The sequence below is a fragment of the Falco naumanni genome, chromosome 7 (genome assembly GCF_017639655.2).
Source record: "Falco naumanni isolate bFalNau1 chromosome 7, bFalNau1.pat, whole genome shotgun sequence".
Taxonomy (NCBI): domain Eukaryota; kingdom Metazoa; phylum Chordata; class Aves; order Falconiformes; family Falconidae; genus Falco; species Falco naumanni.
This window is the reverse complement of record NC_054060.1, coordinates 20416888-20433611: the sequence shown is the minus strand read 5'-3', so window position 1 is coordinate 20433611 and position 16724 is coordinate 20416888. Positions and strand designations below refer to the sequence as shown.

At 43.1% G+C, this 16724-nt stretch overlaps 1 protein-coding gene across 3 annotated transcripts in view; it reads left to right on the top strand.

Moving 5' to 3' along the window:
* Positions 1–16724, top strand: part of APBA2 (amyloid beta precursor protein binding family A member 2) — a 106320-nt gene that overhangs the window by 87225 nt on the left and 2371 nt on the right. For all 3 annotated transcript variants that reach the window (XM_040601786.1, XM_040601783.1, XM_040601785.1), the window contains 5 exons: positions 3033–3218; positions 6678–6857; positions 8784–8996; positions 9815–9934; positions 15539–15679. In XM_040601786.1, the coding sequence (XP_040457720.1) occupies positions 3033–3218; positions 6678–6857; positions 8784–8996; positions 9815–9934; positions 15539–15679 (840 nt within the window). The remainder of the gene's footprint in view (positions 1–3032; positions 3219–6677; positions 6858–8783; positions 8997–9814; positions 9935–15538; positions 15680–16724) is intronic.

The window sequence follows — 16724 nt, the reverse complement described above, 5'->3', positions numbered from 1 at the left end:
ACACAGCAAGGAGGGTGTCTCAGTCACCTAATGTGGTGGAGTTAGATGAAAACTGACCTTGTGCCGATCACTGGGATCTTCTGATACATATCAAGAGCCACTAGCAAACAAAAAAAAAATCCGACAGAAAAAAACCAACCCAAAAGGCCTTCTTAACTAAGAACAAACCAAACCAAACCAAACCTGTAGCCAATTTTTCTTCCTTCACATTAGGAATATCCACACATATATCTAGGCAGGTGCCAAAAGCAGCAGAGACAACCTCAGTCTTGGCTAAGAACTAAAGGTATTTTTAGACACCAGAAAGCAATTTACTGATTTAAAACTAACAGACATCACAAAGTGAAGTGAAACAAATTAATTCAGCATGTTTTTTGGTTTTTTTTTATTCCAATTCAGGCAGAATTCGGTGCATGTTTTTAGCTGTTCGGGGAGATGGGGGAAGGGGACATCCTCAGCTAGTTTGATCAATAAAACTATTATGCTTCTGGTTGTTTCCAGTTTGACCAATAAATAAAAGTCTGAAAAACTCTCCAAACTGACCAATGACCCCAGCAAGAAGGAATTTTGGGATGGGCCCCTTCTGTTTCTTAAAGAAGAGAACAGTTCGTCTCTACAATGGCAAAATACGTAAAGAAATGATAGCAAACAAAGCTAACGAAGCATGGTTTGGAGGCACTTTGGCTTGGTCTTTGTTTCAGTGGAAAGCTTTATCTTAATTAAAATAAGTGCTTAGCATAAGGTTTTAAAGTAAGCAGCATCCAGTTTAAGAAACCTATAACGCTTAGGTTTGGAACGTCCCATACAAACAGGATTTGGACTCTTTTTTTGCCTTAAAATAAGGATGCTCAACTAATGGCAACAGCTTGGATTCACACCAGCCATGCCTGAGAGCTGAATTTAATTACCCTGGCAGCCTGCTATTAAAATTACCTCTCATGGGTCTCCTGCAGCCGCCTTTGTCACAGAAGTGCAGCGTGGTGTGGCCACTGTAATAGGACGCAGGCGCTTTACTCATGTGCCGGCGAAGCAGAGTCTGGCTCGCTTTGAAACTGAGGAGGAGCAAAGGCTGAGGCTCCGGGTACCGAGGATGAGCTCTTCCAGTCAGCTGGTGATATATGGGCGGTGGGGGGTGAGGGGGAAAAGCACGCTCACCTAGTGAAGAACAACATACAGTCCTGGAATATCTCCTCGGGAAAAAAAATGTAAATCATCACTGCCTTGAAATATGCTTCATGGCTGCTATGGGTCCTTACAGCTAGGAGGGTTTTTCTAATATCTCATCTGAACTATCAAAATATCTGCCAGATAAGCATTACTAACATACGTTATATTATCTTTTTTCCCTAGGAAGTTCTCTTCCTCCGCAATTATACACAGACTTCAGTAATAGTGATTTTTTCCAAGGCACTTAAAGGAAGTACAGTCAATCCGGTTACTTGGTTGTGTGAGCATTTCTAAAACTCTCAGTTTAAACCTAAAAGGTTGTTATGGAACATCTTCCATGGCAATATGCCTTTCTGGGAACTTAAAGAACTTGTAGCTTTTTATTTAGTTTGATTTTAAAAAAAGCCTAAAGGAGAAATCGGGTTGCTTATACAGTATCTTGAATAAAACCTGTACGAAGGTACAAATAATTTTCTAAAACATTTGCGTAAACAAGTTTCTCATTCTGTTTGTCTTTGCTGTCCTAAATGTATCACAGTCCTTTGAAATTATACCGTAGCAATGTCATGTACATTGTTTAGTAAAATAACATTATTTTACATACAGAAACCTTTTAAGGAAAATGAGACTGCTAGCTGTTGAGCCACATTAATTTATTCACTCTTAATGCTGAGTTCAGAAATAATAGAACTTATCGCAAGTTCATACTTAGTGGTGAATAGAAACTGTTGTAAAATGTTCTTGAAGGTTCTTCCTTCTGGGACCTTATTGCTCTTTTCTGTAAGAAACAATTGATAGAAACATGGACTGGAGGTGGAAACAAAAGATGAAATGGTAATATCTGAAATAAAACAAATTTAGTGACAACATACCCTTTTCTGACTACAAATACGCACTCGGTTTTCATTTGTCCAAGACAACTCAGTAATTAATCACAGCCACCGAATAATGACATATTCCTGTGAGAAAAACATTTGGAAGTAGCAGGTTGGGATTTCCCTGCTAAAAGCAGAAAGTAAAATAAGAGTTTAAAAGGCTAAAGTAATTAAAAGGGTGCAGAGCTCAGGGATTTGAGATAGAGGCTTTTTATATTTAGTACTCCTTGTGTGTTCTTACATAAGAAATGTTCATTAGGATGAAGCTTGGGCTGATTTCCCCTTACAGTCATCCTCACAGGCAGCAGCTCTTCTGAGCGGAGGTCTCCCAGCACGACCAAACTGACAGTGACTGGAACAGGATTTTAACTGTGAGCCCAGACCCTAGACCAGTTCCCTCCAAACTGGTGTGAGATAAGTAGGTAGCCAGAGAAAAGGATTAAAAGTTCTGCCTAGAGAGAAGGTGAAATACTGCCTTCGCAGCTCTTTACAAAGAAAGTAAGTATTGCTTTGCTGTATGTAAGAAAAAGTTACCTTAGATATTATTGCTATTATAGGACATGATTAAAAAAATTGGGAACTTAGAACATCTCCTCATGCATATATGGCTTCCCCAAAACCCGCTCTATCATTGTGAAACGCATCTACTTAATTCAGCAAAACTAATACAGAAGGGAAACACGATTTTCCAACGGCATGCAAACGTTTATAAAACATGAGTATTGATCTTCATTACTGCCTTACAGTAGCAACCATGTTGTATTTGCTTAGGCAACACTTCCACTGGGACCAGTTCCTTGAGCGGGCACCGTGCCTGCCGCTGGAGTTCGGGCGCAGCCTGCGCAGGGACATCGGGGCTGGGGCTGTAGGAAGCACCTCTGGAGCCTGTGTCCTTCTCCAGCAACAGGCCATCAAGGAGAGGGAAGATGCAGCATGTGCAGGGTAACGGCAGGCGTGAGGAGTTACTGTATTGTCCTTTGCTTTCCGCAGGAGACAATGATGGACCACGCGCTGCGCACTATCTCCTATATCGCTGATATCGGTAACATCGTGGTTCTGATGGCGCGCCGCCGCATGCCGAGGTCGGCTTCTCAAGACTGTATTGAAACGACACCTGGTGCCCAGGAAGGAAAGAAGCAGTACAAAATGATATGCCATGTCTTTGAATCAGAGGATGTAAGTAAATGGGATTACATTTATTATACAACATATGTCATTTCTAGAATCTGAAACGACATCTAATTTCTTGGATGAATTTTTGTTGTCAGTAATCTTTTCTGAGTGACGCTGCAGGTAATCTATGGAGACATTCGCCAGTTGTTTGCCTGTACTCGTATCTCTTCTGCCTCCACAAATCCATGTCACAAATTCATGTCTACCTCTCAGTCCCAAAATACCCACTCTCTGTCTCATGTATTACAGAAACACTTGTGTTCTTTCAACAATGCTTCCCCAAATGCTTTGCTGCCTCATTATTTGGATGTGTTGGATTTTGCTGGAAGTCAGTGGCCATTTATGGCCAAAATTAATTTATGAGCTATCGCATTGATCATTCATCCTGTATTGGATCCTTTAGTCCAGCAGGTTGGCCCATAATGACACACATATGCCTCCAGACACCTGTCAATGAGGTGGAACCGTTCCCGACCTCTTCCAAGCTGAAGCCAGGTTGCTGAGAACATCTCCCGATGTGGTGGGCCTGGCCAGGGCTGCCCTCTGTCCCGTCCATACTCCCTTGTGGCTTATTTACCTGTAGTTGGTATATGTGCTCTCAGACGGGCAACTTGATCCTTTGATCTTTAAGAACACGTTCGGCTGTTTATTTTTCCATTCTCTTTTTTCATCTGTAGCAAAGATTTAGACTTTTTATGTAAATGCAAGAGAGATAATAAAGTTTAGTTCTCTGTATTTCTAGATATTTTTCTTCATGGCCAGAAGAGTTTAGCAATTGTAAAGTAAAAGGCTAGGAAGAACTCGCTCTCACTAGTCTCTCACAACAATTATGCAACAGAAAACATAATTTTCTGTCATTTTATGCCATAAGATACTCTGAGATTCAATACCGTATTAGCCCTGAACTACTTTTTATTAAAATTCTGTTTAAAAAGGGAGTGACCGCTTCAGAATTTAGGTTCTAATTTTCACTTGCATCAGAAATACCAAAAGATGAAAGACCTCGGAGCCATTCTCAGAGTAGGATTGCAGAAGTACTGGTTGCAAAGGAGTTCTGTACACCTCTGCTGCATCCTGTTTCACCCAGGTGAAAATCAGAGGCATGCCACGCCCTTACCCCTTGTGGCAAAGGGAGATTACCTTGCTTTACTGCTTTGTACATTCAGGTGTGTTTTGGTAGCAAAATAGGAATTTGTGTCTGTTTCTGTCAGATCAGAGGACTTCAACCTAAAACAGCTGTAGAAAAAAATACCAAGCAAGGAAAACAGAAAAAGCAAAATTTTTTGTCTGTTTCTAACTTGACGTGAGAGACAGGTATTAGTGAGACATAATACTAAACATTTCTGGCCGTTGTTCTGTAGGAACAGCTTTAAATGGAATTTCTGTCACATCAATTCAAAAAGAATTGAGTTCTTCAGACAGTTGTATTTTACAGCTTGGATGTTTTTTTTTGAGCTAAGCAATCGTTCTCATTATTTTAAAGCAATTAAGCCTGTGAAAGAGAAATGTCATTGTCTAAAGGTTAGAGGACTGGGCTGGGATTGTTCTCAGACCTAGTTAGCTCAGCTCTGCCGCTGCTTTGCTGGGGAGACCTTTTCAAGCAACTTAATTACATTATCTCTAAGTTGTACATAATGCTGAAGACTTTCATAAACATGCATAAAAACTTGGGAGATAGAGATGAAATTAAGATGTGACAACTGGTACTAGCACTGATGGAATAGACTATGACAGACCTGTTGGTTTTGAGGCTGCAGAACGGAGGCAAAAGCAATGGGACCAGCTACAGAGGGAACAGTGGCACTGGAGCTGGAAAAAAGAAGTCAATAAGGACTGGTGATAAACTTTAATAATGGAATGATATAAATATGTTCTTGATGCCGTCTGTACTACCATACTACTACAAACCTCTTGGCATATTGATACGCTTTGAAAAGATGTTTTAAAATATGAAGGAACAATTTCTGACTGGCTAGGCTAATGACGTCCTTGATTTTCTAAAATCCTTTTCCAGTCAAGCAGGTTGGTGCTTGGGTGTCCTGCAGCACAAGTGAAACAAGAAAACCACCTTGGTGCATCAGAGAAGCACTGGGTATCTGCTGGGTAGGTTGCAAGCAGATACAGGTTTACAGCGTTATCCAGAAGCCCCTGTCCATTCATAATGCATTTTGCATGTACCTACTGTCTAAGAAAGTGTGTTGCATTTCCTGAGTAGTTTTATAGGTTTGATTAGTGGTATTTTTAGGGAGTTACATTTTAAGATGCAATTAACTCCTCCTCAGGTCATTGGGAGTTACTCATATGCACAGGATACAGTACCTGGAAACCACAAATACAGGAAACTCGGCGTGGCATCCTCCTGTGAGCTGCAGTAAACTCAGAATAGGGGAAAAAAAATAATTCCAGTGTAGAAAAAGTTGACTACATATGCATTTACTTTTCTGTACCTCTGTTTCTCTGTGTTCCAGTGCCATCCAGTGGAACAAGAAAGTAAATTTTACAGCCATTCATTCTTTAATTAGTTGACTTTGCAGTGTGCTGAATGTGCACTTGTTAGTATTATCATCATTATCATTGTCGGTTTCTGTCATTTCTTTCTAATGTCCACACATTTCTGACACGTCCAAATACCAGTCACTGTAATTTTTCATTAATTGTGCTCACCGCATAGCCCACTGTAATGGGAAGTCATCTTTTATTGCATACTGTAGTAAAATGCATGCGCAGATAACTGCTCCAAAAATTAATAAAGACCCAGGGGATTTCAGAGTTGTTCTTAACATTAACAAGCTATAATCGTGGCTCTGGCTGTGTTCTCAGAAGCCTCCCTGACATTTGCTAGTCAGAGCGTTAATGGGAATAGCTACTGTGGATGTGCAGTGGGTAGGCAGGGCTGTCACTGGTTTGCTGGGAAGATGAGACAGGTATCATGGCAGTACTAGGAGAGCAGATGGTTTTGTTGAAGCAGCATTTTCAGCCCTATAAAACCAAGGTGGAGAAGCAGCAGGTGACACAAGCACCGAAAGCATCAGTGCATGCATGGCCACGCATGCATGTGCAAGCAGAGCACCCGTTCCCTCCTCATCCTGCAAACACGCCGTGCTCAGCAGCAGGGTTTGTGACAGCCTGCGAGCTCTGCTCCACGCTGGTGCCAAGCCAGGACCCTGCACTGTTTATTGGAACACGTACATAAATAGCATATGGCTGCTTGCTACTGCAACGTGCTGATGAAAGGAGATCAGCAGGGTTTTTAAATGGAGTTTGTAATTTGATTTTGGATGTAATGAATTCTTTCTGTACAACTGACCTTAAAGTGACTTTGTATCCATACTGGTGCAGCAGCTTTGCAGCATCCTTTATTTTGTCTCCGTCTTAAAATCCAGTTTCTCTCATTTGTGATGGTTTCAGCGGTAAACTGTTGACCAGTACTTTCTCTGAGCTGTGTTTTGTTCTACATTCTAGGCACAGCTGATAGCTCAGTCAATTGGTCAGGCCTTCAGTGTGGCTTACCAAGAGTTTCTAAGAGCCAACGGAATTAACCCAGAGGATCTCAGTCAGAAAGAATACAGTGACATCATCAATACCCAAGAGATGTACAATGATGATCTTATACACTTTTCCAATTCAGAAAACTGCAAAGAGGTAAACTAGTTTTGAAATTTCATTTCAGATTGATCCATTTTTTCAGAGTGGTACTGATGGAAATATCTTTTGGTGTTTTAAGGATGACTTTATATCTCAAAACGTGTTACTTTGTCGATACTGTGCTACTAAAACCAGCTTTGTAAGTTTTTCGCATTTCTTGTTTTTGTTTTCAGGGTCTTTCTACAAAAACGGTAGTAAAGTGCATTGACTCCTGACATAGATAAGCTGGGTGCTATTCGTAGTACAGTGTCAGGTGTTTTTATGTTTTACCAATGTATTGATACAGAAAGAGAGATGGCAATCCATTCTGATGCATGTTGAAAGTGATTTCTTAGGTAACAGATCGAGGACCGTGAGTCCAGGATGCTGTGGCACTGAGCAGGCCAGTTCCTCTTCCCCTATCAGAACACCAGCAGAACTCCCACACGAAATGTTGTTTCACACTCCTAAGGTGAAAAGGCAAGAATTTCCCTCAAGTGCCCCAAATTACAGAAGTGTAACTACTTACATTTGATTTTGGATCTAACGGATTTTTCTGTACAACGGCCACACATTTCACATTTTACATTTCTTATAAAGGTCACTGTAACCCCGGGCATTCCAAACGGGAACGCGGCGAGCGCAGCGGCACCCACATTCTGCTTGGTCTTACTTCGCTGCAGTGTGGCGGGCACTGGGGCTGTGTTCCAAAGCTCAGGCTCCCTGAGCCCTAACGCAGTCCTGCTCTGAGATGAGCTGCAGCTTGGTTCCTCCTCCCGTCCCACCTTCCCTGCTCGTGTCTTCTGGTCTTCCAGGCTCTGTCATACCGGGGGGGGTGGTCCTGGGCAGAAAGCATTTCTCACCCGTACCTGCTGATAGAAAGCGTATGATCTGATGTGTAGTTTTATACTTCTGCAGTCACTAGGACTCCGTAAGCTGTTCTCGTGTGCATATAAGCCTGGCAAAATATTTCTCTTGTAGCAATTAAGGGAAAGTTCGGTTGAACAGGTCTTGGTTTAACTTAGAATCGGAACAGAACAATAAAAATGTGTCACATTTCAGAGTGATTCAAGAGGTCATTATTTTTGTGGCACCTTTGCTTCTGGTTGGTTTATGAATGTTTGAGCAATGACAGAGCTGTGGCATACTGGTTGTTTCGAAGCCTTGTTAGATAGCTTCAACAAAAGTCAGCTGACCTTCGTGATTCCCCTAAGTAGGGATGTTCCTGTCACTCCATGCATAGAAGAAAATAATTCACAGTATTTTAAGAGTATGTTCTCTACTTAAACTCTTACTCCTCTTCTGTAAAAGTTAGATATGCTATGATTACTGAGCAGTTAATGTCTCCATATCTGAGGAGAAGTCATCATTTACATTGCATCGACACATCAGGGATCTTTGGTTAACGTGCTAGGCACAAGTATATCCAATAATGTTAACAATATTAATAGCAACAGTAATAATCAAGAGATCCTTGGCTGAAAACAAGGACAGATCGACCCTGAGATCAAGAGACAACCTGAGCAGTGGTGGCAGAAGCGGAGCTGAACTCAAGCCTGTGCTCCAGGCACCGACTTGGTCACAAAACGTTACAGCCTGCCCCGCTGCCAGGCTCCAAGCAGGACAGAGGCATTCGGCGTTCCCTCATTTGATACTCGGTCCCACTGCGTTTCTGTAGCGCCAACCAAGGTGTTCGGGCTTTGCTTATTAGAAGGACCTATGTACTTGTTCAACGAAGAAGCGGAGTATACCCCTGAAAAGAAATAGGTATACATTACACAGCTTTAACAGGATTTTTCAGGTCTTGCTGCTACCTAATGGCAAAGAATAGAATTATTTTTGTAATTTGTAGGTGTTACTCAGGAACAGCTGAGATGGTAGTGCTCAAGTTTAGGTAAATCAAAGCAAAAAACATTATTCTGATTTTTTTCTTTTTAATTGCAGCTCCAGCTAGAAAAACAGAAGGGAGAAATTCTTGGGGTAGTGATTGTGGAATCTGGATGGGGATCCATTCTACCCACCGTTATCCTGGCTAACATGATGAATGGAGGCCCTGCAGCCCGTTCAGGAAAACTAAGCATTGGAGACCAAATTATGTCCATTAATGGGACCAGTTTAGTTGGTCTACCTCTTGCAACATGCCAAGGGATCATAAAGGTACCCCAAATTTACAACTATATGCTGTTATAGGCTGTAGATTGTAAGCCAGCAGAGATGGATTATTCTGACAAGTGACCCTGTAAAATACCAGCAGATACGATTTTTCATATCACTGAAAAAAAAAAAAAAAAAAGAAGAAAAATAAAAGAAGTAATCTGTCATTAACAAAAAGTAGAATTAGAAACAGAGATTCAGGGGTGACAATGTACAGAAACTTAGGGCTGGAGAATTTGACTGCAGCTTTGTTACTGGACTATAACAAATGAGGCCAGGTCCGAAAAACCTGTCTAAATCAAGTTTCAGGCTTTCCCCACAGCCTCCAAATTAAAATCCGAGGATTAAAAGCTACTATGCTTCTTCAGGCTCCATGTAGCTGAAATGGATGGAGGCTGGTAGAGTGCAGAACAGAACAAGTGAGTATGTGGAGATTCCCTGGACATGACAGAATCTCAGAATGCATCATCTTTAGTCTCCAAAATTAAATCTAATGTCCGTGCAGATTTACCAGGAACAGCAGCAGCAGATTAATTAGCAAGACGCTGGTAAAGGGCAAGCAGTAGTCAGTTTGGGTTTTTCTTGAAAACTTTCTTGAAGTTTCTACAGTAATTTAAGGCAAAGTTTTGATACATTTTGTTGATAGCTTGGGAAATAAATGAAAGAGAGAAATGTATCTCCAAGTTAACAACAGATTTCTGTTAACTCTCGCTGTTCTTTCTCAGATCAGCTGCTTTACACTCTTGCAATTAGGAAATGACTAATCAAAGAGCAAATTAAGATCCATTCCAGAAATAATTAATTTTTGGAACATCTTACAGGGTCTCAAGAACCAGACACAAGTCAAACTGAACATTGTCAGCTGTCCTCCTGTTACCACTGTCCTCATTAAACGGCCAGACCTGAAATACCAGCTGGGCTTCAGTGTACAGAACGGAATTGTAAGTTTCTGTGTTCAGTGATTGTTTTGGTTTGTTTATTTTTTCTTTCAAGAAACACGCTGAAGTACTGAAAAAATCCTTGCACATGACCTCACTTTTTGTACTGTGATCCTGTAATTAATCAAAACTTTATAATCACATCTCTGACATGATGGAAATAGCACCAGGAGCACAAGTACTGCCATTCCTGAGGGATTTTCCTGCATAACACAGCCACCAGATTTATAGTCCAAATCGTTTGGTGGAATATCTGGACCAGCTAATTCATGTATAATTGTCAGGAGTGTGCCAGAGCTGCAAGGAAAATAGTTATGCTGAAACAGGTTTTTAAAATTATAACAGTCTAATCTTAGCTCTGATCCTGTTTCTCTTTCTTAAATTTCAGCACACGTTCACCAAGACTTTCAATTTTTCTTTTGCTCTGCATAATTTATTTGGCTCACATGATAGTGGACAAGGGAACTTTATTATGACCTCCTCTTGTTAAAATTAAACACCTTTCGCTGCAAGTAATTGTAGAGGTTGTGGCCCAGGTGTACCTTCTCTGCACACCGCAGATTCCCTGCAGTAACAGCAACAAACAGGAGAATGAACGTGCCGGTGACATTCACCCAGTGCCGCTCAGGGTCCCTCTCTCGTAGTTCTTCCTTCCCAAGCCATTCTCCGATACCTTTCCAAAGCAAACTCCCAACACAAGTAGCTCAGGTAGTCACCTGCTCTGTCTGGGGGCTGACTCTAGCATTAGGGACTGTCTGCAGTGCAGGACCATCACCATCTGCTCTTCCTCCAGTCTAGGAAAAAAAATAAATCAGGCTGCTAACTCAGAAAACCACATCACAAAGGACGGTGGGCTCTGGTCCCCTGTTCTGTGAAACTCATCGATTGAAGTTGCCAGATTTCTGTTTGCCACCCTGGGAGGAGTCGCAGGTAACTCCGTAGGATACAATTTATGGGTCTTACTGTGCTTTAGCAAACAGATGGCTCGTTGGTGGATTTTCAGCTCTGCTAGCCATCTCCAGGTTATTACCGTACCTGAGTTTTAAATGTTCCTACCTAAGATTACATCTCATGTTGTGGACACAGTAGAGCTGGTCTAAAGAATGCTGCTGGAAGCCTTGGTCCAGCTGGAAGCGCTCTGAAGTGGTAATAACTACTGCAGGCTGACATCCTTAACAAGCCGAGGTTTAAAGTATTTGTCATGATTGGGATTAATGCTCGAGTAGAGAGAGGTCTGTGAAAACATACAGAAAAATCACGTGTTGTGTATTGCTGTCCTCTTTGCCTGCACTTAACCCCCTTGCACCTGTCCATACGGTTATTGCTGGTAGTTCACTCTGTGTGAGCAAATCCTGAGTCTCGGGATAAAGAGGATGAAAGGGATGGGATCTGGTTTTACAAGCTCTCACAGAGGGTGCAGAGAACAGCATATCACACTCAATGAGGCATTGATTTATTTCCTAATTGCTTTCCTTTGTAAATCTAGTATGTTCAGCTGGTGCTGCGATAAAAAGAGAAAAACGTATTTAAGGAGCAATGAGCAATACTGTGCTGTGTTTGTCAGGTCTTTTAGGAGGCCTGTCACAGCGTTGGTGGAGGTTGGGTCGGGGCAGGGGGAAGCATCAGGCCAAGGTAGAACAGCAGCAGCATGACGGGGCAGTGACGAGTCTGCGGGACGATCTATTCTGCTTCTCCCAGCTCATCATCTACATAGTTAGAGCCTTACTCAAGTGAATCCTGCAGACGTGGTGGGTTTCTTTTGCAGCGTGCTCACTCCATCTGCTGGTCCTTTGTCACACTCACCACACTGCGCCATCATCATTCGTTCCATTTACATCAGCAGCATTTAGATGACACCCAATATAAAGTTTACCAGATTCAGCATAAAGATCCTTCTCGGATAACAAAAAAAGAAAGCCTTGTAATACATTTCATTTATGAAGAGTCCGTGTTTGAATATCAAAGCCAATCAACAAAAAAGAGAGAGTAACATCTTTTGTTAGGCTGCCGCTACAGACAGGCTCGTAGGGCTGTAAATCCTTGTTTGGATAAAGTCGATCTTACTGCACCTAACATTGGGAAATGTGACTCTGAAAAGTCTGTCTCCCTGGCAGTTCAACACTGAACTTCTAAAAAGCAGTTTTGTAACTGCCAGCAAGTTACAAATTATGAGAGGATTCAGAAATAACATCCTTGCTCTTCGTTGGCTCAGCATTAGCACAGCACAGAAATAACTGGTTTGCCAAAACGGCTGTAATGAAGTATCTCCTCCTGCCATGCCATCGTCGTGCATGCACATCATGCACATCACGCATGCAGCTGGCACTGGTGTCCTGCGCCTCCATGACAGCGGTTCTGCGGTGGCTGCTCTTTGCCCTGCCTCTCTCTTCGTGAGGCGCACAGCTGCTGCCCAGTGCAGCCCATCAACAGCCTGGGGACACCGGTACCACCTGCGCCGGGTTTGCTGGTGCCAGGGTATCAGGAAGGTGCAGAGACCAGGCTGCTGCAGGTGACACTTTTCTTTGGATATTCTGTGTCGTTTAATTAATGCAAAGCCTGAAGTTGTGCTTCATGGAGCACCGGTAGTGCCAGCTTTTGGGAGTTCTCCTTAGGGAACAGCACAGCAGCATAAATCAGTGTTAATTTTGCAAAACTCCCCTTGCACTAATGATGCAAATACTCTTCACAGCTCTTGAAAGCTACTGATGTAGTTTCATTGCAAAACCACAGCAATCCTGGGTGAAACTTAACAGAACAGCCAGCTCATGCTTTCTTCCTTGCCTTCATTTATATTTATTTAAACTGTCTGGGGAAAAATATACAAGGTTTAAATAGAGTAATGTAGGAGTGAGATGTGGAGAAACGTGGTTTAATAGGTTATATTTAAGGCATTTACACAGAATAAAGAGTTAGTTTGCCTTGCACTCTTCCGTCCGTAAGGTTTTGCTGCACAACGGGCAGTTGCAATAGAACTGACCGTGAAGCTGCTGAAGTTTCACCTCTGACGCGCTGCAGCTTGTCTAAGGCACGTTACAGAACCTGTAACAGCTGAACAGATTGAACTAGTATGGTTTACACCTTTTTTTTTTTTCTTGTTGTTTTTTTTTTTTTAATTCAGTCACAGTAAATAAGAGTATAGGCTCTTGTTTACAAGAAGATCCAGATCAGTCACGCTTTATTTAATGATACAGCTGTCGCCACGTTCAACAAGCACAGCAGGCTGAGCAATCCTGGCTGAACAGAGCCGTGTTCGCTCGGTGCTGCTCAGCCTGAACGTGCCAGGCTGCCCTGCCCCGGCTGGGCTGCCTGCAGACAGCCCTGGGCACGGGCTGTAGTGCCGTGCCTTTCTTCCCGTCTGCTGTCTGCAGCTTACCAGGACCGGAGAGGGACCACGTTCCTGAATGAAGAGGCCGCTCCCCATGTCTGAGGCTGTTAGGAAGCGCACGTTCACTGATGGTATTAAAAATGCTATGAGAGCCAGGAGATGAAATGTGCCCTGGACAGATGTGCAAGCCCTTAGCTCTTCCTTTATGCCGGAAGGGCGAGAGCTCACGTTTCCCTTCACTCTGACAGCTTTTCTTGCAGCTGGCTGTACGGCCTCTGTACTTGCTTTTACACTGCGACACATACATTTGCAGGGTTTCTTTTGGCACGTTCTGCTTTTCCTCCTTTCAGACCACCGCACACAGTCCCCGACAGCAAGGAGCAAACTGCTACTCTACCAGGGAGCTGGATTGAGCAGCTTTCCGCGAAAGAGAAGACCATGTAGTACCGCTTATGTGTCAACTGTGCAATTAGAAGGCGGGCTCCCTGCAAAACAACGTGTTGTATGGGGCAGAAATCTAAGATGCAATTTCTTTGAAGGGCCCTGATGGTGCCTTTATCTATAAAAGTCCATCAGAAGTGCTCTGTGAGCCACAGCAGGTAAAACTCAGCCACTGCTGATAGCATGGTGGAAGATAAGTCTTACTCAGGAGAAAGTTTGATTTTTCTAGAAGGCTGAGAAAGGCCTTTTATAAACAAAGAATAACTATATATTTTCACTCCCTCTGGAAGGGACTTTGTTTTTTTACAGCGCTGTTGTTTGTGACAAGGCATTTAAAGGAAATGCCAGTGTCATACAGACGAGATTCTGCTCAACCCCAGACCATGTGTCACCTTCAGGGTGTTCCAGCTTGGCCCTCTCTCCACATGCCATGTTTCTGAATTAGATTACAAACTCAGCAGGACACAAGCCACATCTAATCGTGCTTGTAGTAAGCTCGGAGCAAATTCCCAGATCTCAGCAAACAGCTCTTCCCGTCAGAGTCTAACCAGCGGCAGTACTGCAGCAGCCGCCGCTGGGTGCTCCAGCACTCGTTTCCTCCAACAACAGGTTTCTAGCAGTAAACAAAAGGTAAAGCCTTAGCACTGCTAAGCTCTGCGCAGTTCCAGAGCTTCAAGCTCTGCGTTATCTGCCTTCCGTGCTGCATGAGCTCAGCCTTCTACCTGGGTTCCCAACACGCTGCCTGGCTGCCCGGGGGCCCTGCTGCAGCACGGGGGCTGTTGCGGAGGGGGAAGTGTTCTGTTATATTCCCCCTGCTGGACTGAGATTTTTCTTCTTGCCTCCCCACCACGCACGCTGCAGCCTCAGCAAACATTTAAGTAGCAGTGCCTGCCGGGACGGTGCCTGGGGAACGCAACTCTTCTTGTAGAATTACCCCTTGTTGCAGGGGGCATAAAAGGCAAAGCATGTGCCTGGTTCTTTACTGGTAGCTGTGAACCAGCGGCCGGACTCGCCGCCTTCCTAAGCTCCCTATGGCCAGCGGTGCTGGAAAACATAGAGTCCAACCCCCGGCCGTGGGCAGGGACATCCCCCACTACATCGGGTCGCTCCCAGCCCCGTCCAGCCTGGCCTTGAGCTTCCAGGGATGGGGCACCCACAGCTGCTCTGGGCAGCCTGCGCCAGGGCCTTGCCGCCCTCTCTGTAAACAATTTCTTCCTTGTATTTTTAAGATAAATCTTTCCGTACATCTTTGTGGCCCTTCTGACAGACCGCCAGCTCTTGGTATGGAATGTCTGGATGGCATCATCCTTCACCCTCAGCTAGAGTTTGTGCAGGGCTAAGGATTAAGCTTTCTGCCCGGTTTTTTCCATGTATGTGAAAACACTGCTGTTGCAGATTAACTTTCACTTAGCACTTTTTATATTTCCCATTATTCAGAAAAAATAACGTGGTAGCTTGCAGAAAGAGTCCAGGTGGCACAGTAAGAAATATTTTAAAATTATTTTTTTCTGCTATCCCGACAATACATAAACTCCTCTCTTCCCCAACTCCACTTTTACATGGCTGCTACCTGTATCACTGTGTTAGGTATTTAAATCTTCCCAGCCCATCAGAATTATATGTAATATACATAATAATAAAAATAAATAATGTAATTTGCAGGATTTTTGAAAAACCAAAACCCAAACCAGCATTTAAAAACTCAACAGTATTGCTCAATACTTCCTACAAGTATCTTCTGGAATCCTTACGGCATCAACACTCATTAGTATGTATTAAACCCTTGTAACTGCTACATTATGACCTTGTGAACATCAATAAACTTTGCTTTCTCTTGACAGATTTGCAGCTTGATGCGAGGTGGAATAGCTGAGAGGGGAGGGGTAAGAGTAGGACACCGTATTATCGAGATCAATGGACAAAGCGTTGTTGCTACTGCTCACGAGAAGATAGTACAAGCGTTGTCTAATTCAGTGGGAGAGGTAAGAAGACAAGTACTGAAGGAACTCAACACTGTGAAAGAATCTATGTTGCAGTTGAAAAGAGTATCTTAACGTAGTATTAAAAGCACCACCTCAGTAACCTGGAGTTGAGCACCAATAACAAACAATTAACAGAACGGGTTTTGAACAATTAGATACACAGTCACTGCATTTTCCCCCTCTTTTTCAAGAGTTCCTGAACCTTCAACCTACTGTTTGAATTAAACCAAAAAATTAAAGGAAGAAATAGCTTAAGCATGTTAGCAATGAAAATGTCTCTTGGCTCATCACCATAGCATCTGCCGTAGAAATAAATTAACATTCAGAGGGCTGAGAGATTCAAATTTTAATCAATTCATTTCCACTAACATTTCCAACTTACCTTGGGAATAAGTTAAGACATCCATCTCCAGTACTTGTAGAGAAATCAGCAATGAATGAAAAAGACCCTCAGTTTATCGAAATGCCTACCGAATTTAGCAGCAGTATCATACACTGTCCTGGCCACATCCTCCTCCAGTTCCTTTGCCAAAAATCAAAGAACTTGTTTTCCTGTGGAAAATGATAACTTGAAAAAATAATGCCGAGTACGTGCCCGTTGCCAGGAACAGAGCTGTAGAATTCAACAGAACCTCCACGCCTTCATGGCGCCTCTTCGCTGTGCAGCATCTCCCCAGACAGAGGGGGACAGTATGGAACTTCAAGCGTGGAGGGACCAGGATATCGAGGCAGCGTGTGGCTGGTGCGGGTCAGTGTTATCAGTTAGTAAACTTCACCTTCCTTCCTTTTGCATTGCCTGATAGGCGCTTACAACCGCTAGTACAGTTCTGATGCAACCCCGATTACCTGATGCCTTTAATCTTGTTAAGTCTGAATCCCCCCGACGCTTCCTCACAGCACGGCCCGTAGAAAGAACTTAGGTACGCCAGCCATGAGAGAGCCTGTTCCAGCGCACTCCACTGGCGTTTAAATATCAGGTGATAAAGTCCAAGTTTGCGTTCAGAGGATCACACTTCAATTAGGAAAAAACATGTACCAAGTGACA